Source organism: Camelina sativa, chromosome 11 (assembly GCF_030686135.1).
Source record: "Camelina sativa cultivar CO46 ecotype springtype chromosome 11, ASM3068613v1".
NCBI classification, from domain to species: domain Eukaryota; kingdom Viridiplantae; phylum Streptophyta; class Magnoliopsida; order Brassicales; family Brassicaceae; genus Camelina; species Camelina sativa.
This window is the reverse complement of record NC_141890.1, coordinates 47,411,096-47,433,820: the sequence shown is the minus strand read 5'-3', so window position 1 is coordinate 47,433,820 and position 22,725 is coordinate 47,411,096. Positions and strand designations below refer to the sequence as shown.

At 35.8% G+C, this 22,725-nt stretch overlaps 4 protein-coding genes and 1 pseudogene across 6 annotated transcripts; 3 read left to right on the top strand and 2 right to left on the bottom strand.

Annotated features, from left to right (window-relative positions):
• Window positions 1–48: 48 nt before the first annotated feature.
• On the top strand, window positions 49–3,680 carry LOC104726575 (subtilisin-like protease SBT5.4). The gene is made up of 8 exons (XM_010445459.2): window positions 49–397; window positions 480–589; window positions 990–1,087; window positions 1,182–1,346; window positions 1,487–1,583; window positions 1,665–2,202; window positions 2,275–2,369; window positions 2,455–3,680. The coding sequence occupies exons 1-8, from the start codon at window positions 287–289 to the stop codon at window positions 3,572–3,574; spliced, it is 2,334 nt and encodes a 777-aa protein (XP_010443761.1). The 5' UTR covers window positions 49–286; the 3' UTR covers window positions 3,575–3,680.
• Window positions 3,681–3,926: 246 nt separating this feature from the next.
• Window positions 3,927–6,028, top strand: LOC104726574 (methyl-CpG-binding domain-containing protein 7-like). The gene is made up of 6 exons (XM_010445458.3): window positions 3,927–4,260; window positions 4,491–4,643; window positions 4,734–4,832; window positions 4,971–5,168; window positions 5,247–5,357; window positions 5,474–6,028. The coding sequence occupies exons 1-6, from the start codon at window positions 4,114–4,116 to the stop codon at window positions 5,666–5,668; spliced, it is 903 nt and encodes a 300-aa protein (XP_010443760.1). The 5' UTR covers window positions 3,927–4,113; the 3' UTR covers window positions 5,669–6,028.
• A 2,006-nt stretch (window positions 6,029–8,034) lies between these two features.
• LOC104726573 (protein SOSEKI 5-like) lies at window positions 8,035–10,482 on the bottom strand. Of its 2 annotated transcripts, XM_087474546.1 has the most exons (4): window positions 9,888–10,482; window positions 9,537–9,606; window positions 8,581–9,450; window positions 8,035–8,311 (listed from the first exon to the last, which is right to left on the bottom strand). In XM_087474546.1, exons 1-4 carry the CDS (start codon window positions 10,132–10,134, stop codon window positions 8,272–8,274), a joined length of 1,227 nt encoding a protein of 408 aa, XP_087330672.1. In that variant the 5' UTR covers window positions 10,135–10,482; the 3' UTR covers window positions 8,035–8,271. The 2 variants fall into 2 exon arrangements, with proteins under 2 accessions (XP_087330672.1, XP_019088127.1); XM_019232582.2 differs by lacking the exon at window positions 8,035–8,311 and having other exon boundaries at window positions 8,577–9,450; window positions 9,888–10,435.
• A 2,786-nt stretch (window positions 10,483–13,268) lies between these two features.
• On the bottom strand, window positions 13,269–16,354 carry LOC104729003 (cationic amino acid transporter 8, vacuolar pseudogene; annotated as a pseudogene).
• A 2,952-nt stretch (window positions 16,355–19,306) lies between these two features.
• Window positions 19,307–20,643, top strand: LOC104726572 (transcription factor MYB59). Of its 2 annotated transcripts, none has more exons than XM_010445455.3 (3): window positions 19,307–19,637; window positions 19,718–19,847; window positions 19,943–20,643. In XM_010445455.3, exons 1-3 carry the CDS (start codon window positions 19,580–19,582, stop codon window positions 20,409–20,411), a joined length of 657 nt encoding a protein of 218 aa, XP_010443757.1. In that variant the 5' UTR covers window positions 19,307–19,579; the 3' UTR covers window positions 20,412–20,643. The 2 variants fall into 2 exon arrangements, with proteins under 2 accessions (XP_010443757.1, XP_010443755.1); XM_010445453.3 differs by having other exon boundaries at window positions 19,394–19,605.
• The last annotated feature ends 2,082 nt before the right edge of the window (window positions 20,644–22,725 follow it).

The window sequence follows — 22,725 nt, the reverse complement described above, 5'->3', positions numbered from 1 at the left end:
TGTACGTTGTTATACTGTATAAATAAAATTGATTTGTTTACACAGAATGAAGAAAAAATCTTATGGAAAGTAATTCCAAAAAAATAGGGAAATAAATATGGAACGAAGATCCTCTTACCCTTTTTTCTTTCTTTCTTAGTTAGATAATGACAGTGGAATGGAAGAGATAATAGAGTTATGCTGAAATCACTCAACTAACTTTAATAGGAAGTTGAGATTATTCGTGATTCGGTCCATTTACCAAATATAGCTAGGGAGAGAGATTTGTGGGTATTTGTACATAAGAATGATGAGAAGATATCTGAGTACTCAATACTCTCACACAATGAGCTTCCAAAGTTTATCTCTTCTTCTCTTCGTCACTCTCATTGCCTCTCCTGCATTTGCTCTTAAAAAGGTCCTCTCTTTCTTTCTATGTAACTCTATTTGCTATCACGATCGTTATGCACTTGTTTAATTAACATTTTATAATTGAACAGTCGTACATAGTGTACTTTGGATCTCACGCCTATCCTACTCAACTCGCTTCAGTCCATCTTGATGGTGTTGCTCACTCACATCGCACTTTTCTCGCATCTTTCGTGGGAAGGTATCATGACCCCTATGTACCTCTCTTTATGAATGTACTAAATCAATGTTTTAAAAATTGGATCAAAAAGTTAACCGGGAAGTATTTCGGATCATCTGATATGGTTTTAGGTTAATGACACTTAATTTTTGTTTATGTATCTTTGATAAAAAAAAAAATCAAATTGTGTTAGTAACCATGTCTTGAAACCAGACTCGAATATAGAGGCACAAAATCAACTAGACGTACGTATAAAGAGATACATGAAAATGAGGATTTTTGGGGTACGCACATTGGTTAGGCGAGGCAAGTCTATGTTTAAAAGTATTATTGTACTCGTTTACTGCATGAATTGCGAATTTACTAGCCTGTTTAGTCTGAGATTTGTAGTAGTACATTACAATAAATAACTATCTTCCAGCCATCAAAATGCACAAGAAGCAATCTTTTACTCATACAAGAGACATATCAATGGCTTCGCCGCGGTTCTTGACGAAACTGAAGCTGCAGAAATCGCCAGTGAGATATCATCAGTCCTTATATTTTTACATAGGCTTCTCAGTTCCTTTTGGTTTCATCAGCTAACGAAATTTTAAACATATTTTATATGCAGAGCACCCTGATGTAGTCTCTGTATTCTTAAACAAAGGAAGAAAACTGCATACCACTCATTCATGGAAGTTCATGCTCCTTGAGAAAAATGGTGTTGTTCACAAGTCTTCACTGTGGAATAAAGCAGGATATGGAGAGGACACAATCATCGCTAACTTGGACACAGGTACTAATTCCCAAAAAAAGTTTGAATTTATTTGTTCCGTTCCATTTCATGATGTTATGATTCATCAGAGTTATGAATAATGATCATATTCAAGTCATGGACCTTTCTCAGTGTTTAAATATTTCAACTTTTTGATGAAGGTGTGTGGCCTGAATCAAAAAGCTTCAGCGATGAAGGGTATGGAGCTGTTCCGGCTAGGTGGAAAGGCAAATGCCATAAGGATGTTCCTTGTAACAGGTTCAGCTCTCATCTTAACTTAATTGTTTATAGAAATATTCACGCAAAATGATATGTTATTGATTCATCACATGTAATCAGGAAGCTCATCGGGGCAAGGTACTTTAACAAAGGTTACTTAGCCTACACAGGCCTTCCCTCCAACGCCTCCTTTGAAACCTCTCGCGACCACGATGGTCACGGTAGCCACACTCTTTCCACGGCGGCCGGTAACTTTGTTCCCGGAGCTAATGTGTTTGGCATCGGGAACGGCACAGCCAGCGGCGGCTCTCCTAAAGCTAGAATTGCTGCTTACAAAGTGTGCTGGCCGCCTGTGAATGGCGCGGAGTGCTTTGATGCTGATATTTTGGCAGCGATTGAGGCTGCAATCGACGATGGTGTGGATGTTATCTCGGCTTCAGTGGGAGGAGACGCCGGAGATTACATGATCGATGGAATAGCCATTGGATCCTTCCAAGCCGTCAAAAATGGTGTGACGTTTGTGGCCTCTGCTGGAAATTCTGGTCCTAAGCCTGGAACTGTCTCAAACGTTGCACCATGGATTATTACAGTTGGAGCTAGCTCCATGGATCGGGAGTTTCAAGCCTTTGTTGCGCTGAACAACGGCCAAAGCTTTAAGGTTTGATCTTTACTTTTAAAAACTTTTTGTTCTTTTCTTTCTTGTGGTACAAGTAACTAAATTTGAACGCAGGGAACAAGCCTCTCAAAGCCTTTGCCCGAAGATAAGATGTACAGCCTTATCAGTGCTGCAGAAGGTAAAGTGGTCAATGGAAGTGCGACGGATGCGTAAGTAAAAGGCTAAAAGCTATATTTATTTTTTGGGAATGTTTAATGTAAGTATGTACTAATTAACTAAATGTTGAATACATAGATTGCTATGCAAGAAAGGTAGCCTAGACCCGGAGAAGGTGAAAGGGAAGATCTTAGTGTGTCTTAGAGGAGACAACGCACGAGTGGAGAAGGGACAGCAAGCGGCCGCTGCGGGGGCTGTGGGTATGATTCTATGCAACGACAAGGCGAGTGGAAACGAAATCATCTCAGACGCTCATGTTCTACCTGCTTCTCAAATTGACTACAAGGATGGTGAAGCTGTGTTTAAGTACCTAAATTCCACGAAAGATCCCAAAGGTTACATAAAAGCACCAACTAGTGCGCTGAACATAAAGCCTGCTCCTTTCATGGCCTCTTTCTCTTCTAGAGGACCAAACTCCGTCACACCAGGGATCCTCAAGCCTGACATCACTGCACCTGGTGTCAACATCATAGCCGCCTTCACGGAAGCCACAAGCCCTACGGACTTAGACTCTGACCATCGCAGAACTCCCTACAACACCGAATCAGGGACTTCTATGTCTTGTCCTCACATCTCCGGTATTGTTGGTCTCTTGAAGACACTTCACCCTCAATGGAGTCCTGCTGCTATCCGCTCTGCTATCATGACCACTTCAAGAACCAGAGACAACAGACGAAAGCCCATGGTTGATGAATCCTTCAAGAAAGCAAATCCCTTCAGCTACGGCTCAGGCCATGTCCAACCAAATAAAGCCGCTCATCCTGGTCTTGTCTACGATCTCACCACTGGAGACTACTTGGACTTCCTCTGCGCAGTTGGATACAACAACACCGTAGTTCAACTCTTTGCCGAGGACAAACAGTACATGTGCCGCCAAGGAGCCAATCTTCTCGACTTCAACTACCCTTCGATCACTATCCCACACCTAACGGACACTATCACCGTAACCCGCAAACTCAAGAACGTTGGACCGCCTGCTACTTACAATGCTCATTTCCGAGAGCCACTTGGAGTAAGCGTCGACGTGGAGCCCAAACAACTCAATTTCAACAAAACTGGGGAGGTGAAGATGTTTCAAATGACACTGCGTCCCAAGTCAGTGAAGCCTTCTGGTTCTGGCTACGTCTTTGGAGAGCTGACGTGGACTGATTCCCATCATTACGTTAGGATTCCCATCGTCGTCCAACTTTCAAGCTAGTTTTTTTCACTCTTCTTCTATCAAATCAAATTTATAAGTTTGGTTCGCCAAATTAATTAATATGTTCACAAAAAATAAAAAAAAATAATTAATTGACTTACACGCATTATTATACTTTAGTTAGATGATAGTAATAATTTACTTACAAGCTTATAATATACTGTAGTTGTTGTTAAAAGTAAAAACTTCATTATTTTTTATGTTAATAAAAAACTATCAACAATATTTAATTTATTACCGAAAAAACCTTTTAAAAGTAGTAATCCAAAAACTTTTGATTATTTTTATATATTTTACTTTGAGTAATGCACGCGATAAACTTTGCTAATTCGTTAATCATCTTCTAATTACAGAGTTTATGTAAAGAGATGAATTAGGATTGCCAAGTGTGCTTTTTGCGTGTCGTTACGTGAAAGCAGTGACAGAGAAATAAAAAGTGTGGGCGTGGCTTGGCTTGGCTTGTGCTTGGACTTGACCAGAACTAGAACCTCAGTCTCGTCTCGGGTTTTTTTCTGTGGGTTAAACCCGGTAACGAAACGATGCAGACGAGATCCTCCTCATCCTCACCCTCGCCTGACGAAGGCCAGCTGCAGATCGTGAACACTATTTCGTATCGCGGCAAGATTTTGCCTGGTTGGACCGTCGTGAATCGGCCGCGGTCTACCCGAAGCAGCAGTGCCGATACGGTAAATGTGAAATTTGAGTTGTTTTTTCTTTCTCTAGATTTCGCAACAATGTGAAAGATTTAGACTTGTCAAGTCTTTTGTGGAGTGGATATGTATGACCAAAGTGTAATGTTTGGATCAAATTAGTGATTTTGTTGTCACAGAGCTTTTGGCTGTTGCTTTAGAGGATAGATCTTAGAGTTATCTTCTGGAAAAATCTAATCTTTCCTTATTTTGGGTATTGTGGGCAGTACTTTATTGAGCCAGGGACTGGTAGAAAGTTTTCATCTTTAGAAGCTGTTCACAGACATTTGGCTGGAGAAGTAAGTGATAGACGCTTGACTCGAGCAAACACCTTCTTCCAGGATAGGACAAGGGTTTATGGACGATCCATAACCATACAGGTCCCTTGATCTTGATTTCAAATTGCACAAGCATATATGTTTATTCTTGGATCAAATACTTGAAACCAGTGAGAGTTATGCCTTTTGCAGGATCATCGTAACGTTGAATATGCATCCAAGGGTTTTCGATTGCCTAGAGGATGGTCTGTTGAAGAGGTTCCGAGGAAAAACTCTCATTGTATTGATAAGGTACTTGTGTAGAGACCCTATGCATTATATGTTACTCGGAACAGAATGTGTAACATGTACCTAATAAAACTAGAATGATTTTGGTGGTTTTTAGGGTTGAGTCTCTTGCTAAACCAGTTAGTATTGTTCTTTTTGCAGTATTATGTTGAGTGGAAAACAAGAAAGCGTTTCCGTTCTCTTGTTTCTGTTGAGAGATACTTAAAAGAATCCGGGAACCATACAGATCAGCAGCTTATGCTTTTACAGTATCGCCGTAGCCATTCCAAAGATTTCAGATTACCTGATGGATGGATCATTGAGGAGAAACCACGAAAAAGTTCCACTCAAATAGACAGGGTATACATCTGATACTCTGGTTATGTATGTTTGTTTTGTGTTCAAGATTTTCAAAACCGTTAATACTGTTATTTGCAGTCTTATATTGAGCCAGAAACGGGGAATAAGTTCCGTTCCATGGCAGCCGTTGAGAGATACTTGCTAGCAGTCGGGAATGGTGCAGTTGACTCGGTTTCTAACCAGCTTGCTGTAAGTTTTCTAAGCTTACAGATAAACAAAGTTTGGTTTTAAGCTTTTACATCATTTAAGAGGTTGACAAGGTTGTAATGGTGTGATGGTGGTTTCTTATATAACACATTTTTCAGCTTGCGGTGAACCGGAATGATACCAGATTTCTAAAGGAAGTTATCGACCCAAACCCACCGAAGAAAGTTAAATGGGTACTTACTGGTCCAGGCGGAAACATGTTTACTGCGAAAGTGAGCGGATCAGATGTCTCTAGCTCAGTTAAACAGACATGGTCCGAGGCGTTTGTTTCAATGATCCAAGACCGCTCTTAACAAAAATGTGACTAGGTTTGGTCTATTTGTGGTTGGTTTAACAAGCTAGTCCAGTCGGTAGTCTCATCAAGTTGTTCATACTTCGGTCTAGGTCATAACTGGGCCAAATAACCGGTTTTGCTAAATTTACCATGTTAATATTCGTTTGAAAACCGGAGTTTGGGTAGGTTTGTTTTAGTGCTCAGGTTAAGTTAGGGGACATTAAGTTGTCTGTAGTAAAGGTGAAATAATGGTTGAAATAATCTTGACATGTATTTATATTTTTTCAATTCTTCCTAGCTTGTATTTATGTGTTCTTCCTAGCTTGTATTTATATTTTTTCAATTCTTCTCGTTAAATATAATTGTCGAATTCGAAAAAGCTCATACAAACATCTTTTTAGTATGTGAATCTGATTATATCGAGTATAAATTTCGAAATTTACAGGACTTGCTCGATCCTGAGAGTCCATCGTTGTTACTAGTGGTTAAAGCCAGTAGCTCTCGAGTTGGTATCTCATATCGTGTTCCATGTGAGTCTATAATTACCTCCCGATACCGGTTTTTTTTCCAGTAAAACTGTAGATAAAATGTAAGTAACAGTGTATAAAAAAATAAATATAAAACTGTGAACTGTGTAAGTACAATGTGTACACGCAACTCTTTTTACCAAAATGTGAATTCACTTCAATGAAGTCAGTCACCTACTGCAAGATCTTATCTATGTTATTTATATGATTATTATCTTTATTTACTCTTGAATGTACGACAATCAGACTGAGCCTTTGATAGACTCCATATTAAAGTGTTTTAGCCTTCAATATATACAGTGTTTTTATTTTGAATTTGGTCTAACCTTTTTCCTTTTTTTGGTCAACCTAAACTTTTTCATTGTTGTCTTAACCTTGATGAGTTTCTAACTCGAATTCGACATTTAGTGTGTTGGTTATAAACCAAGATTCACCCTAAGTGTGTTATTTTTGTCTTTGTGTTTGGATGCGTGATAATACGGTTCATCTAATAAGCAGTAGCATATTGGATGTCCACACTAATAAATGCATATCGTGTGAATTTGTATAATGTATGTCTTCTTTTGCATAGAAGTTTATGATGTACTAAATGAGAAGACTTTGAATAACAGTGCTATTTAACACTTCTAGAAATGGGTAAGTGGAAACTTCTAAGTTTTCAAAGTCAAAAGACAACATTGTTGTTGGTTATTGAAATTTCTTTTGGTACGATTATTTAAAATTATATTGTGTACGTGCTATAGAAAATTGAATTTGACGCCCAAAAAGGACAAATAGGCCAAAGTTAAAGGCATGGAGACTTTGTTTTCTTTCTGAATTTTAGATTTGTAATCTCAAGGCACTACCCCAACATTTGACTCTAAGCTATTTATACTTTCAAGAATAAATATCACTTTACCACATTTCAATGGCATTTATTTCGAATATAATATAATGTTTTCGATGTGATTTCCAGTAACATAAATTTACTTCTCTAAACAAATCACGCCAAACTAAGTCAATTTGTAGTATAATATAGGAATACTCAACAAAATCGAGCCCAATGGTTTCTTTACTGCAAAATTAGCTATATCTATGAATCAAATAGTTAGTTGTACTTAATCACTTTTAGCTTAACATTGATACCACAGAAAAACTTCTGGCATATTATCCTAGAAACACTGTTTGGTAACTGCTACAATTTTCTAAAATCTTTTACATCTAGTTAGATTCAACCCAAGAAAACTCAACCCAACATTCACAATTACTACAAATCTATTAAAAAAAAAAATGTTGTTAATGTATTTGCTATTTGGTCAGAACATTTCTTTTTAATTAACATCAGAAGTATCTACAAGATTAATGTATAATTACTACTACAGTAATACTCCCAAAGTAAAGGAAGCTTCCGATAATCATTTAGCATATTATTTTGAAGTGAAAGGAGCTGTCAAATGGGAAACATCAAAAGAATGAAAAAATTGTCAAAACTAACTGAAATTTATAATTGAGATTCCCGGTTATATATATTCTCTCCGTTTCATAATATAAGATATTTTAGAGGTTTTTTTTGTTTTATAATATAAGATATTTTCAACTTTTAATTAATTTTTAAATTACTTTTATATTTTTTTATTATTTGTTTTATATAATTTTTTTAAAAATAGTTATTTCTTAATTTACGTGCTTTCACTCAAAACCTCTTATATTTTGAAGATATACGGTAAAAGAGTATATGTTAGATTTCGAAACGAGAGAGTATAAGGTAACATTGGGTTATGAAAGAAAATCAGATTTAAATTTGACCTAAAAAGACACCTATGCTCAAACTACAACAATTATATATATAAATATATGCACCCATCTTGTTTACTTTTAATTTTTAGCATGCAAAGGGAATTTTATATAGTTACCTACACAATTCACAATGCTTACAAGTTACTACAACTCATCATTCCCTATTCTTTGTTATTCGAACCCAAACTAAGCTTGTTAGACGTGCCGTCTAGCTTCCTTCTCATCAAAGACATTCGTGCCGTTTCATTACTGCTGCCCACCATTGTTCCTTACAGCCACCGACTTTGGTTTCCTCGGGATACACTTAGCTCGAACCGCTTCATCCTCGTCCTTCTCCGTCGTTGGTCCCATCCTTGCTCCTAATAAAATGACCAAAATATCAATTATTACAACCTTTTCAGTTCATGTTTCTTAAAAAAACTTATTCTAAAACGAAGAGACGTTTTGAAAGACGCCCCAAAATGTACTTGTACAAACTTTACCATTTTCAGCTCTTCAATCAACTCACGCCATAACCAATTATTTACCACGTACGTACGGGAAAATTCATTAAAAAAAAAAGTGAAAACAGAACTACGTGCCGTTTCACATAAAGAGACAACGAACTGCTTGATGTTTTTTCTATTACCTGTCAGCATTGTAAGACGAAGATCTTTTCAAAGCAGGAACGAGTTCTTCCTTCTTGGTCTCAATCAAACTGCCGCTAAAATACTCCTTATCTTCCAATTGCACCCTTCCAAAACTTTTTAATTCCTTCTCTACCCTCTCCACACTACTATTACTATTATTATCACCTGCTTCTTTTGTTACAGTACACCCGCTACGCCCAGTCATCGACAGCCCTTGATCTTTCAACAAAACGGGTCCACATTCTTTAAACGACATCGTACCGCACGATATAAGCTGCATCAACACAGCAGAAGCTCTCATCCTCCCGCTTGATAAACTCTCCACCGTCCGATGATCAGTGCTGCTTTCGTTAGGACGCAATATCAGCCGTCCATCTGCTTTGATCAGATTCTCTAAAGTCTCGGGACTCGAATCCGACGGTGGAGGTGATATCTCGTCTCTGCTCAGCTCTGTGCTCTGGTTCTCGTAACTCGCCGGGCTCTTCACTTCCTCCACCTCTTCTTTCGCCGGTTTTCTACGCCGCCGTCGATCGTCTGTCTGAGTAGAAGCGTCAGCAGCGAGTCTTTGAGTTGACTCGGCGCTCGACTCGGTTGCTCTGTAGACCTTGTACTCGCTGAGATCGATGGAGCTCCAAGACTGGTTTCTCCGGCGGTTTATCGCCGCCGGGATATCATCGCCGGAGTTTTTATCCGGGTTAAGAGATCTCGGATCCCTGAAGGACGTGGTTTCGAGGAGGCTTCTTGGGTTTGAGATAAGACAAGAAGAATCAAGAACCTCAGAGCCTTTGAGAACGTACTCTTGACCTTGTACTGGGAAGATGAAGTCGTCCTCTGATAAATCGTGCCAGACGAATCCATTTTTGTAGCTCCTGTGAAAAAGTTAATAACAAAATGTTAGAGAATGTTAAAGGAAGAAGCTTTATAGATCCGACGGTGGAAGTTTAGAGTCGTTTACCGTTTAGAAGACCAAGAGTAGAGACTTGCCATGCCCTTCCCTCTAAGATCATTCAAGCGGTTTATCACATCTGAGTATTTGAAGTAAGAAACCAAATTAAAGTTTACAACTTTATTATTTTGAAAGCTATACAATTCGAAAACTTGCCGCTTTTTTTGGCACTGTTATGTTCTTGTAGTAATAGTAATAAAGAGGAAAAAGCCAAAGAGAAGAGAGAGTTTGAAAACCTTTTGAACTCAAAAAGCTACTTTCTTGAACAAAAATGATTTAAACCCGTTTTTTTTTTTTTTTTGCAAGTTATGGATCAAGAAAAGGTGTAATTTTTTTTACAAAAGGGTTGATTGAAAGTACCTTTGAGATAGAGACCATCGTGGGAAGAGAGAGTGACTTCCATGAAATGAGGATGGTCAAGCTGACCATTACGGCAGAGGTAATAGACGACTGGGACTTTCCGGTTAACGATTGGTTTATGACGAGGCTCCGACCAGATTCGGTTACGGTCTGGACTGGTGTCTTGTTGTTGGTCTTTGGATCTCCTGGGGACCAAATAGTTGTTATCTGTTGTTGTTGTTGTTCCTCTGAACACTCTTGAACTCATCTTGTTTTGTTTCTTTGCTTGTGGGATAAAAAAAAAAGTGAAAAGAAAGACGAAGAACACGAAGTGAAGGAGGAGTTAAAAGTGAGAGTCTTTTAGGGGGGGAGGGGGAGTTATGAGAGAGTGATGTTGATGGAAAGACAAAATCTTTTGTTTATGAGTTTGGATTTATAGAAAGTAAATGAAGAAGAGAGGGGGAGAGAGATAGTGAGAGAGTGAGTGAGTGAGAGAGATTTTTGAAAAATGGGATGCGAGAGACAAAGGGCTACACAACAAATGAAACTTTGCTCTCAATCTCTCTCTCTTCTGGCTTTTCTGATATAAACCATTTTATCGGCTCTTTCTTGCGCCAGTAGAAAAGCATTTTCCCAAAGTCAATTTTATTTTAATTCTACCATGACTATAATTGTCTAATTCAATTATTTTGTGACTTATTTAAGGAGTATGTTTTCAAATTTGAAAATTATACTAAGACTGGTACAGAGAGCTAGAGATTCTTATTTAGTTTTTTTTTTTCATTTAGATATTCGTTTTTCTTTTTGGAACTAGACTATACTTTTGAATATCCACTAGAATAATTCAAAATGAATGCTATTTTGGTGTAACTTACGTTTTTTTTTTTTTTTTTTGGGTGTATCTTTTGTGTAAGTCAGTTGGAAGTTTGTGTTTTTCATAAATTGTATTTGGATCAGAAGATCATCAACTAACGATTATATGAGCTTCTGTTCCATTTGAAATCGGTCCTGTCGGTTTATAAAGCTTCTAAGTTACATATAGTAATACGAATTATAATGTTTGTACTTAAATACCCATTTTGCGTATTTGTCAGAGACTTAAAACACAAAAGAATAAAAAGTTATTTTTACTGGCTATCGGATTAAAAGTGTTTGATATGAATAAACCAAACTAATCTAAATCATTTATAGTAGTAGTACAACAATACATCGAGTCAAGTGCGGCGTTGTTTAGAGCGTTTTTATACGTACAATAAATGAAACGAGTAAGAAGACTACTATAAAAAATGGTGATCAAGTTGACTAAAACGAGTCCACCTAGAGTCCTCCTCTTCATACCTAACTTTGACTACATAAGTATGAAACCAATGATTTTAAATGTGTTGTCCGTTTCAAAGACTTGATTTACGCGGGGGCCTTTGCCATGTGTCACATTACTTAGGTTAATAAAGCTGTGATTAGAACCCAAAAATGTATAACGGATGGAAGAAAAGAAACGGTAGGCAGAGATTTGAAGCACTCTTAAACACATGTAATGATGTTAACTTAACATCATTCACCACGAATGATTTTTTTTTTTTTGGGCGGGTCTCAGTGACTTCAATCCAAGACATGACAACATAAAATTCAAACCTTCTTTTGTTCTTTCGAAATTATTGATTCTCTTTTCATTTAAATAATGATTATAGTCTTTAGTCTCAGGAAAAAAGGGTTATAGTTTGACTTTTATTTTTGCTTTACTTTGTCATGACATTCACGGACACACTCGATAAAATGTGGTCCCTTGAGGAGATTTTGTGATGAACGGTTGAGATCAAATTTGAGATGTTGATCACATCACCTGCAAAATGTAATTGTATACGGTGACTGGAACATAGATACGCTCATAAAAGTCCAGATACTCTCTTCCACTCTATCCGACGGCTCTCCTGCTATGACTGAGAGATATCAATAGGTTCGCTTGTTAATAAAACCACAAACATCCCACATTTGTTTTTTTGGCTTCACATCTTGTTTATTTGTTGTTGTCATATTTGTTCTTCAATGAATTTGGATAATAAGTACATTTTATGGGTCTAAATGGTAATCATGTGACCCAAAAAAAAAAAAAAATCAGAACTCTAAGAGAAAGCAATATAACCATTTTGACATCAATTTAGAAATTCAACATTATTTGCTTTGGTTATGTATTCTTTTTGGTTCATGACAGTTGGTTGCTAATGTAGTTAATCTGACAGAAATTATAGGAAGCATTACTGAATTAGTTGTAGGAAATTTTACAACAAGTTTCATGATAATGGTTTAAAAAAATTGTGTGTGTGTGTGTGTATATGTGATATTTAAGGGAAGTGACGAATATCAAAGCTGACAAAAATGCGGTCGGTCGTCCAACTTAACGGCCAAATACAATATAAGTCACCCATTCCATTTCCATATTCACGTGGGGGACTATCCAAACAAAAACAAAAAAAAACTTAATACTACAAACAATCCACATTTGACTGTTTTGATACACCCAAGACATTCTATTTTCTTCCATTTATTGTTGTTGTTGTTGCTCCAACCCCCAAAACACGAGTTTCCTAGTAAATGAAGTGTCAAACAAGATACCAATCCGATCGAGAACGTATTTTCGTAGGGAAACAGAGATATTGGAAACATAATTATAATGGGACCCTTATAATGGAGCGAAATATTTGCTCTTTACTCAATCGTTATAGTATAACAGAGTCATTGGGCTAATAAATCAAGAAAGAAAAGTGAAAACCTATTTAAATGGTAAGATGTATATATTTTTTAAGCTGGTTTACTACTAAAGAGATTCTCGAGTCTGAATTGTTACAACAGAAAGGAAAAAACACAGTAATGCAGATAGTAAAAAAAAAACAAAACAGTATGGTTAAAAATGTTGGAAGTTGGATGATAAAACTGACCAACTTTATTTATGGACAGGTCGTATTTAACATACACGTCTGAGTAGTGAGTTCAGTGAAGATTCAGCGTTCAAAGTCTTTGAATTAAATAGACATCAAAATTTTATAAATGTAGTCGTGTGGGTTTTGTCTGAGGTTGTGTCCAAAAAGGGGGTTTATTATTGGAATTGGTATGTGAGCTTGGAAAGCTCTGGAAAACAAAAGCAAATTAGTAAGGGCATCTTTATTGGGGAAACATTTTGAGTGTTCTTAAAGTAAAATTATTGTAAAATAATATAAGATCATTAGTTTAGAAATTGGTTATTGGGAGAACATGTTTAAGATCATAAGATTTAATAATATAATAATCAATTTTTATTGTACATTTGATACATGAATGTTGAAGTTACATAAGAAAAAACATGGAAGTTTATACAATTTACCAACCATACTGAAGCGTTGTAATCGATTCTTATATCATCTCTCTTCCTCAAACTTTGCTTGCTCCATCATAAGTTGCATGAAGACCAACGAACAAATAGTACACTAGCATCACCATGGTACAGATAATGAATCTCAAGAATGCTACATATCCGAGTGATCCGATAAGGAAAAGGTTCATGGCGATTGAAAACGATGGCAGCCATGGAACAAGCGGGACTCCCCAAACCTTAGGAACACGGGATTTTGGTAGCAACGCCAATCCCAAAGTGCCTATGAACCAAATAACTCCAATAACAGCATAAGCTATCCAACCTCTAACGCCTGCGTTCCAAAGCGCTGATACTCCGATGGAAGAAGCATTGATAGGGGTTCCTGTTTAGGATGAACCAAAGCAAACCATGGAGGAATCATATGATACCGAGCAATCTGAGTGGTGTACCGAGCTTGACCTAGAGATCCAACAAGCAGGCTTGTGGTCATTCCCTTTAAAGCGCATATACCAACCAAGTACTTTGCCCATTTCATCCCAATCTGAGTAAAAGCAACAGAATAAGCTGCATTCACATCGATTTCAGTGTATTTCACCATCATAGTCAAAGCCAAAGCCGTCAAACAATAAACCACAGTGATCATAGACATCGAGCCAACCAAACCAATAGGTATATCTCTGGAAGGTTTCTCTGTTTCCTCAGCCATGTTCGACACCATATCAAACCCAGTGTATGACCAGTACACAACTGCAGCTGATTGAACCACACCTTTGGCTCCGTAAGGGAAAAAAGGAACCAAAGAAGTCCTCTTTGTTCCACTCATGGCAATACCATTAGCAACTAAAAGCACATCAACAGCAACCAGATCAAGAAGATCAAACCCTTTAGCAAAGGAATCGACTTTAATCCGGAAATAATCAGAATTATTCTTGACCAAACTAGGTAGATACGAAGACCATGACCTTCCTAATCCAGCAGCACCAACAATAGCCTCAAGCAATATATTCCCAGCAGCAATAAAGGCTATAAAATCCCCTAATTCAACCCTAAGATAAGAGAAAGAGCCTTCAGCGACAGGAATCTTAACTCCAAACTCAACATAACAGAGAACTGAGAGCAAAGCAGAAACATTTTTGGCCGGAATACTAACCTTAGTTGGCGAAGATAGATGTAGAAATCGAAGCTTTCGCCGCTTTGTCTCTTTCTCTTCGAAAACCTAGATGCTATTTGGAAGAGGAAGAGAAATGAAAAATTGTCTCAATTGCAAAAGAAACTCAACCATTCACGTACTGCCACATGATCATAGAACTGGACTAAAATCTGTTCTAATTGAAAACCCAAAAATTTGTTCTAAGGCCACTGTTCAGTTTATTTATCATTTTATTGGGCTTAGAACACCCATAATGTTCTCCCGTTAAAGATGGCCTAAGGTCTATCGATCTTATAAAGTTAAAAGACACAAATGCATAGCTTTCGCACCAAGTCTTTGTGTGTACGTGTTGCATAGCAACTGAGTTCGATGCATCTAATCCCGTAATTTTATTTTGACACAAATTTTATTTCAGAATTATTCAGTTCTATTTCTTTTTTTTTCCATCAGAAAACAAAAAAAAAATATATAAATCAGACTAATCCAACAACATTGAATTAATCAGACTTAATTGGGTAATATCGGCCCGTTATAACAAGCCGATATGAGAGTATTGGGCTTCTTTTACTTTAAATGGGCCTAATCTAATATCTTTCGGATAAAAAAAAACTATAAAATAAAAAAAAAGTGCTTACACAGAGTTGAATATTCGCTTATAGGCGCCTTTATCAACTGATCGGTATAGAATAAGGCTGATGAAAGCCTTATCTCTCCCACCTGATCAAGAGAGCTAAAAGGTAGTGACTGACTCGTTCATTTAATTAGATTACACCTTTTTCTAATTGATAATTCCAAAGACAAAATAACTTATTAATAGAAAGAAAATTTCTTAATGTATTTCAGTGACCAAATAAATTATTATTACTAATATGGCAAGTGACGTTGGCGTGATCAACTACTACTAATTTTTCTCTAAAAAACATTAAATTAAGAATTGTATTTAGCTAAGAATTAATCTAATAATTACTTTAGTGTCGTTATTACAATAGTATTTAAATTTAAATTTCTATTTTTTTCATGTCGGTGTCGGAAAAAAAAGAGTGGATTAGAATTTAAGAAACATGTTAATCAAAATCATATTGGGTTGACCGGTTAAATCAATTCTCCCGAAAAATAATATTAATTTAAACAAATGCGATATTTATCCAAGATAATTTGGTATGTGTGGGGGTGGATTTATTCATGGTGAATTAGTGGAATTTCAAAAGAAGATATAATAATATACTATTAGGACTAGACATAGTCTCACAATTAGCGGTAGCAAGGTTTCAAGATGTCGTTGTAGAGTAATAAAAAATATTATCTCTTAAACTAACCGACTAACAAATGGGATATATGTATTTGATTTTCCTAATGTGGTAGCATTATTTGTTTTTTGAATATAAAGAGCATTATTATATTGTTGATGTAATAATATATATTCCCAGAGATGGCTTTGATCATATAATTCATGGCATACGTAACTTTAAAGAGAGAAGAATGATAAGGAGAATATCCAGAGTCCTCGATGCTCTTTAATTAACAAGTATAGGCTTCTCCTCATCTGTAGAGAAAGTCATTAGCTCACTCATACGTAAAAACTATTAAATATGGTGGTCTCTGGTTAAAAAAAATTCAGTAAGGGCTTTGAGTTATTCCACTGCGATTCAAATATTCAATCATAGTCTATGAATCACACTGTAAATAATTTAAATTGATAGAGTAGGTTTGCGTATATATATCTCCATCAGGCATGTTCACCGCACGACACGAGTCACGAGTGCATGATGATCGAGAAATAAAATTTGTGTTGGAATGGTCATCTGAATTATTGACTAAACCGGGTGAGCCAAACCAAAAGAAGTTTGTAGAGAAGAATTACGGTGACTAGCTTTGTTTCCAGATCCAAATACAGACATACGCACGTACGGAACGAGTGCATGTTGAGAACTGAGAAAGTGAGAAGTAAAACTTGAGTTGAAAACCATTAACCTTGTTATCGTACTTGTGCATGTGTATGACTAAGTCATGAACTAGTTAATCTTAGCCAAAGTATATAGACATAATAGAATCAATCATTAATTAGGGCTAAATCTACTTGGTTAACATGTATTAAATTATGCCTGTGGAAAGAGATATATACTTGAGAAGATTTACTTAATAGGAAATTAAAATCAAAGATCTATAACCCATAGCGCATGCATGTAGATATATATATGCATGGCGAATGTTACATTGAGAGTGGAGAAAAATGGAATGCAATCAAAACAAAACGAAACTAAGTATAGTATAGATCATAGGATACTGAAGTCATGTTATGATGTAAGGAAAAAGAATTTGGAAGATAAGTGTGGGACCAAAAGGTTTTATCTTAATCGTTAAGTGCGTGTGCCTTCGCAAGTCACGAGCCAGAGGAATTGAAGGGGAAAAAAATCTTACTTAGTGGAGTAGCCATAGAGGAAGTGGTGGCGTCCACGTAACTCAGTCTCATATCTGTCTGCTTACTTCACTCTAATCTCTTCAGAATTTTTGGGTCCTCCATTACAAAGACACCTTAAAAAAATAAAAAGACAAAATTTACACAACTGAACTCTCATGGGAAATATTTTATTTTTATATACTCAATTGAAGAATATAGATATGACCAACGTTATAAAATTGGCCGCATAGAGACGCTTATCAAAGTACCTACACACTCCAATTTTAACCAGTCGATTGGAAATTCTATTTATCGATAACCCTCTTGACATCTACTAATATATTTGAATAAAATAAAATTATGTTAAAATTTTGAAATAAACCTACTAACTAATAAGCTTCTAGACAATTGTTTAATTAGGCGCTAGAGTAACGACCATTTAACTTTAACTATTTATAGAACAATGGATATGATGGACCAAACCCAACTAACAAAAAGAATAAATATATGTTTACTATCTTTTTGCTTCAATCATCTACTAATCATATTCTTCCAAATGTATTAATCTAATTGAGTCTCACTATTTACCGCTTAATTTAAGTGATCATTTCCAACTACTAATTAATCGATGGCTGAGATCAATATTACAAAATATGCAGTAGCTTTCCCATTGTGGTGTGTAGAATTTTATAATAGCTATTGGACAATGGACAATTTGAGAGTATGAAAGCAACATGCAAAAAATTCAGAACCCCGAATCTTTTCACGCCATGATATTTAAAGCATTAGAAGCACAGCCACATAATCATTAAGGAAAAACAAAAACTATTGTAGTATACTTTTTTTTTTTCGAATAACCCAATCTTGTTACAATTAAAAGAGAATTTAGATGTTAAGACTAATTAAAAGGTGAATTTCGTAATGACCTAGTTGATGCAATTATTGAGAATCACATCCGTAATAGCCACGCAAGTTCATTTTCGAAACAAAAGAGAATCAGTTCTTCCTCTCATGTTTCTCGACCAAAAATAAAATAAACCCATATTATGATATATTTAAATAACCAATCGTTCATACTAGACCACGTATGTTGCAATTTCAATTGTTTAGACTCAGAGACCAGGTCAGAATTTAGGGTAAAATATGAAAGTAATGCTGTAAAAGACACAAGAACTGTAATGGATTTAACCAGTGTGGTGGAAATTAGTTTTATATGTGTCGGCTTAAAATCATTATTGGTTATTTCACGGCCTTAAAATAGGATCAGACCAAGAGGTTGGACCAGTCGGTCCACGAGTTTGACACTCGAATGTTTTTTGCTTCGACATAAATTAAGACGAACATCGATGTTAAGTATAATTCTCTCAGATTCCAATAGGTCATTTTCAGAGTTTTCCACAGAACAAAACAATTTGAAGAATCTTGGGAACTCTTTGCCAATTAGAGATATATTCTATATTCTCTGCTTCTGTGGACCAGCACACCAGGTACTTGTACACACACAGAGTCAGAACCCTCTCCACTCTTACTTTACTTCATGCATCTTGAAGATGTAAGCCACATAAATTGCACACGTGACGTTAGGATATACATATGTAAGGTTAATGAAATTTCAATAAATCATATGAGATAATATAGGGAATATATAATTTTAAAACAAGTATTACCAACGGATGGATCTTCGGATTCTTGAAAAATCTTGGACTATAATATCGAAACTTGAAAACAGAGCCCCAAGAGGCAAATTATAACAAAGTCAAGCCAAATCAAAGTGGCTTTTATCATCTAAACAAACGATTGGGTTGGTGTTTAAAACGAATTATAAATCCTAAAAAAAAAATCCTCAAATCAATATCTGAGTATGTATCTAACTTTCAATCTCAAGTGCTGTTGCTAGATACAAAAAGCCACTTATCACACACCAAAAACAATTCGACTCCTTTTGGTAAAATGCTTTTAAAACTTATTTTTCCTTTTTTTTTTCTTCTTTATTTGCCTTTTATAAGCTTCTACAGTGATATCTAAATTAAACTTTAATAAAGTCAAGAGACACACACTACAATCATAACCTCACTAAATAGGGTAGAAAGAAATAAAAATGTCTAGAGCCTTCTCTCTCTCACACACACACAGATTCATGTGTATTTCTTACATATTGTTAAAAAAAAACCCTGATATGTAAGAAAACTAGAGTATTTGTAAACTTAGTAAAGGATTATATGATTTACTTAATTTTCTCTTCTGGTTTGAGATTGAGATGCTGTTGATATCTTACTGACACGAGAGATAGTGGAGATGAAACTATTGGGACATGCCAAAAGAAAATATAAGAAAGTGTTCTTATTGCAACACACAAAAAGACAAAGAAAAGGCAGAGTTAATGGGAATGTTACATCAGTGTACATCAAACGCCTATGAGCAACGATCATTTCCATATTTTTAAAATGCTCTAATGGCTTGATGGCATCACAAAACAACAGACCCCACATTATCAGCAGCATAATCGATCACCATATGGACGGTATAGATAAGAAAAAAACAAAAACAAAAAATCATTAGAGAATTTTAATAATGTGAGTGTTATATCGCGTAGACACAACACAGTGTTCAAGTTGGCTTATATAAATATTGGTAAGAGTAATGCCATAGGTTCCCATAAACAAGCTCAGAAGTAAACTTTTCTACAAAGAGAAATACAGAGAGAGTTAGAGACAAAAGAGAAAGATGAAACTTGTGCAAGAAGAATACCGTAAAGGACCGTGGACAGAACAGGAGGACCTCCTCTTGGTCAACTTTGTCCACTTGTTCGGAGATCGAAGATGGGATTTTGTAGCGAAAGTTTCAGGTTTGAAGGTGGAGGGAGAAACATAAGAATAGGTATAGGTTATGTTTTGGAAAAATGGGTGGTCTTTGGAAAGGACCTTCCATTTAAAGAAATGACCTGGTTTTGGTTGTAGGTTTAAACAGAACAGGAAAGAGTTGCAGGTTAAGGTGGGTTAATTACCTACATCCTGGTCTCAAACGTGGTAAGATGACTCCACAAGAAGAGCGTCTAGTCCTTGAGCTTCATGCCAAATGGGGAAACAGGTCAGAAGGAATCTTCATGAAACAGAGAAACCCTAAAACATTTTTTGAATCCTCTTTCTTCTTGTTGTGAACTTTTGGAAAATTTTCATATGCAGGTGGTCAAAGATAGCCCGGAAATTGCCGGGGAGAACAGATAACGAGATAAAGAATTACTGGAGGACTCATATGAGGAAGAAGGCTCAAGAAAAGAAGCGGCCTATGTCTCCAACTTCCTCATCTTCAAACTGTTGCTCATCATCTATGACCACTGCAACTACTCAAGACACGGGTGGCTCCAATGGGAAAATGAATCAAGAATTCGAAGACGGATACTACTCAATGGATGACATATGGAGAGAGATTGATCAGTCTGGGGCAAACATTATCAAACCTGTAAAAGACATCTACTACTCAGAGCAAAGTTGTTACTTGAACTTCCCTCCTCTGGCTTCTCCAACATGGGAGAGTTCCTTGGAGTCTATTTGGAACATGGATGCAGATGAAAGTAAGATGTCGTCTTTTGGTATTGATCAGTTTCCTCTCAGTTTTGAACATGGTAGATCATCGTGGTCGTCTTTAGTCTAGGATTTGATTCAGTTGGGATGTTTATATGTGCAGCATATATATGTTATCAAACGACCGTAGTAGTTTTCCACGACTGTACTAATCTCATATGTAGTCATCAATCATGCTATGCCTTTGTTTCCTTTCAAAGTTCAAATATGCTAGTTTGTTGATTGAGTGAAAAGAATCCAATGTGTAATACAAGTCAGAACTCTATTCAAAAATAAATAGATTTTTTTTTTTGTTTGTTAAAGTTTAGAGCATGTCCAGTCATGTTCTTTAAGCGTTTCTCAAACAATTTCTTGATCAAAAGTAAAACAAAAATAAAAAAAATTGGCCTACTAAACTTAGAAACATTGCTCTCAGGAGAAGCCAAAGCAACAGTGAAAATAAATATGAAAATTAATAAACAATAGTTTAAAAAATAATTATTTTAATGATTAAGAAACTTTCATAGATTTCTCTAATAGAATGATGATTTTGGTTTAAGTATTTAATGGGTTGCTTTGATTAATTTAATATTAATTATATGATTAATTTATTTTTGAGCAACTCATATGGGTTGCTCCATTGGACATGGTCTACGAAGTCAATAGTTAGAAATTAATGTTGATTTATGAGAAAGTCTTGGATGCTTGGATGAGAAAAGTCTTGGAGTATCCATTACTGAAAACATGAAGAGTGAAGGAAGAAAAATGGAATAAGCAAGTAGCAACATGAGTGAACAAGGCATAATCATTTGCTAAATAATCAAGAGAGAATAGGTTTGACTTGTAAAGCTTAAGCCAACTTTGTGAAAAGAGAATGTATTCTTCAACTTTATCATCTTATTGATCAAATCGAGTATGATTTTTTTCGGTTTAAGAAATGAATCCATGATAAAAAAAAAGCTCAGTTCCCACTCTTTAGTCTTTATGGTAAGATATATTTCTATTTCTTTATTATATGAACCACTACTACAACTTCAACTTTTCTTTTAAAAATTGTTTAAAATATCAATGAAAGAATACAAAAACAAAAAGAAGAAAAGGATGGCTGCTTAAAGTAGCGAAAAACTATTTATCAATAAAAACATGTAGAAGGAAGCCTAATTGATAATTAGCTTTCATATAAACAAAAGAAGTAATATGAAATGACTAGCTGCACTACTATAAAAACTGAATATTGTTACCATTATAAGGGTCACAATATATAAATATTTCGTCACAAACAAGTATTCTGATTTTTCATAAATCAGCTGATTCTTACACAAACAAGTATTCTGATTTTTTTTTTTGAATAAACATATAATAATTTGGTAATTTGAAGAAAATAGTTAAGCATAAATTTCATAATGTGATTTTACGTTCCTACCTTGCCCCACTAGAAACAAGAACTCATGGAATGATAAAATAAGGTACAAAGAGACTTAATCTCAAGTGCATAACACATTCTCACTTTCTCAGGGGGAGTACGTGTTATCATAGAGGAAACGAGTAACAAAAATATTGTGAGGAGTGCTCAGGATGTTTGTTTGACGTCATTTACCTTCCAAACATGTACTGGAAGGTCTGACGAATTTGGGAGGGCTATTGGTTCCAAATTCAAGATCAAGGCAAATGAGTTTAAGATAGTTGGATTCAGAAGAGTTTTCTTTACTGACGAGTCTCAATACATTCGGGGTGAATCTCCCAATAATTCCTCTTCTTGAAGGTCAAGAGGCATTCGACATGAACTCTGGAAATAATATGTAATGATGGAGTCCACAAAATGTTTGTAGAGATGGCTGTGAGTTTTCTAAAGATTCAGTATGTCGATGGCGTTGATATTATAGGCGGAGATAATCACGAAACTCCTTAAAGATCAGGGAAGTACATACAGTAATTGCTCTCTTCTCTAACTAAATCCAACTTAAAACGTTCTTTACAAATAAAATTTTAATTATTTTTTTGTTGTTCTTGTGTAGGAGGGTGATTGTCTCACGTCCATGGAGGCATATATGACGAACCATTTTCATGAAAAGGATGTGATTGGGAGTTTAAAAATTCACTACTCGGAATGGCAAAACTAAAACATTGGACTGCAGATTTTGGCCAATACGGGGAGAACCACACTCGCTATTTTGGGATGGAGGATCACAAGATCATTGGATTCCAAGGGACGTCTGACGAGTTTCTGAATATGTTATGATGACGTAGGGAATTAATTACTGTTGTTGTTTTTTTTTAATCTCTCTTTGACAATTATAAATCTTGTTTAATTTTGTTTTAAGTTATGTTTAGTATGACGACAATCAACAATCTTTTAAGAATTACATATATTAAATTATGACCAATTGACCATATTGGACTCAACC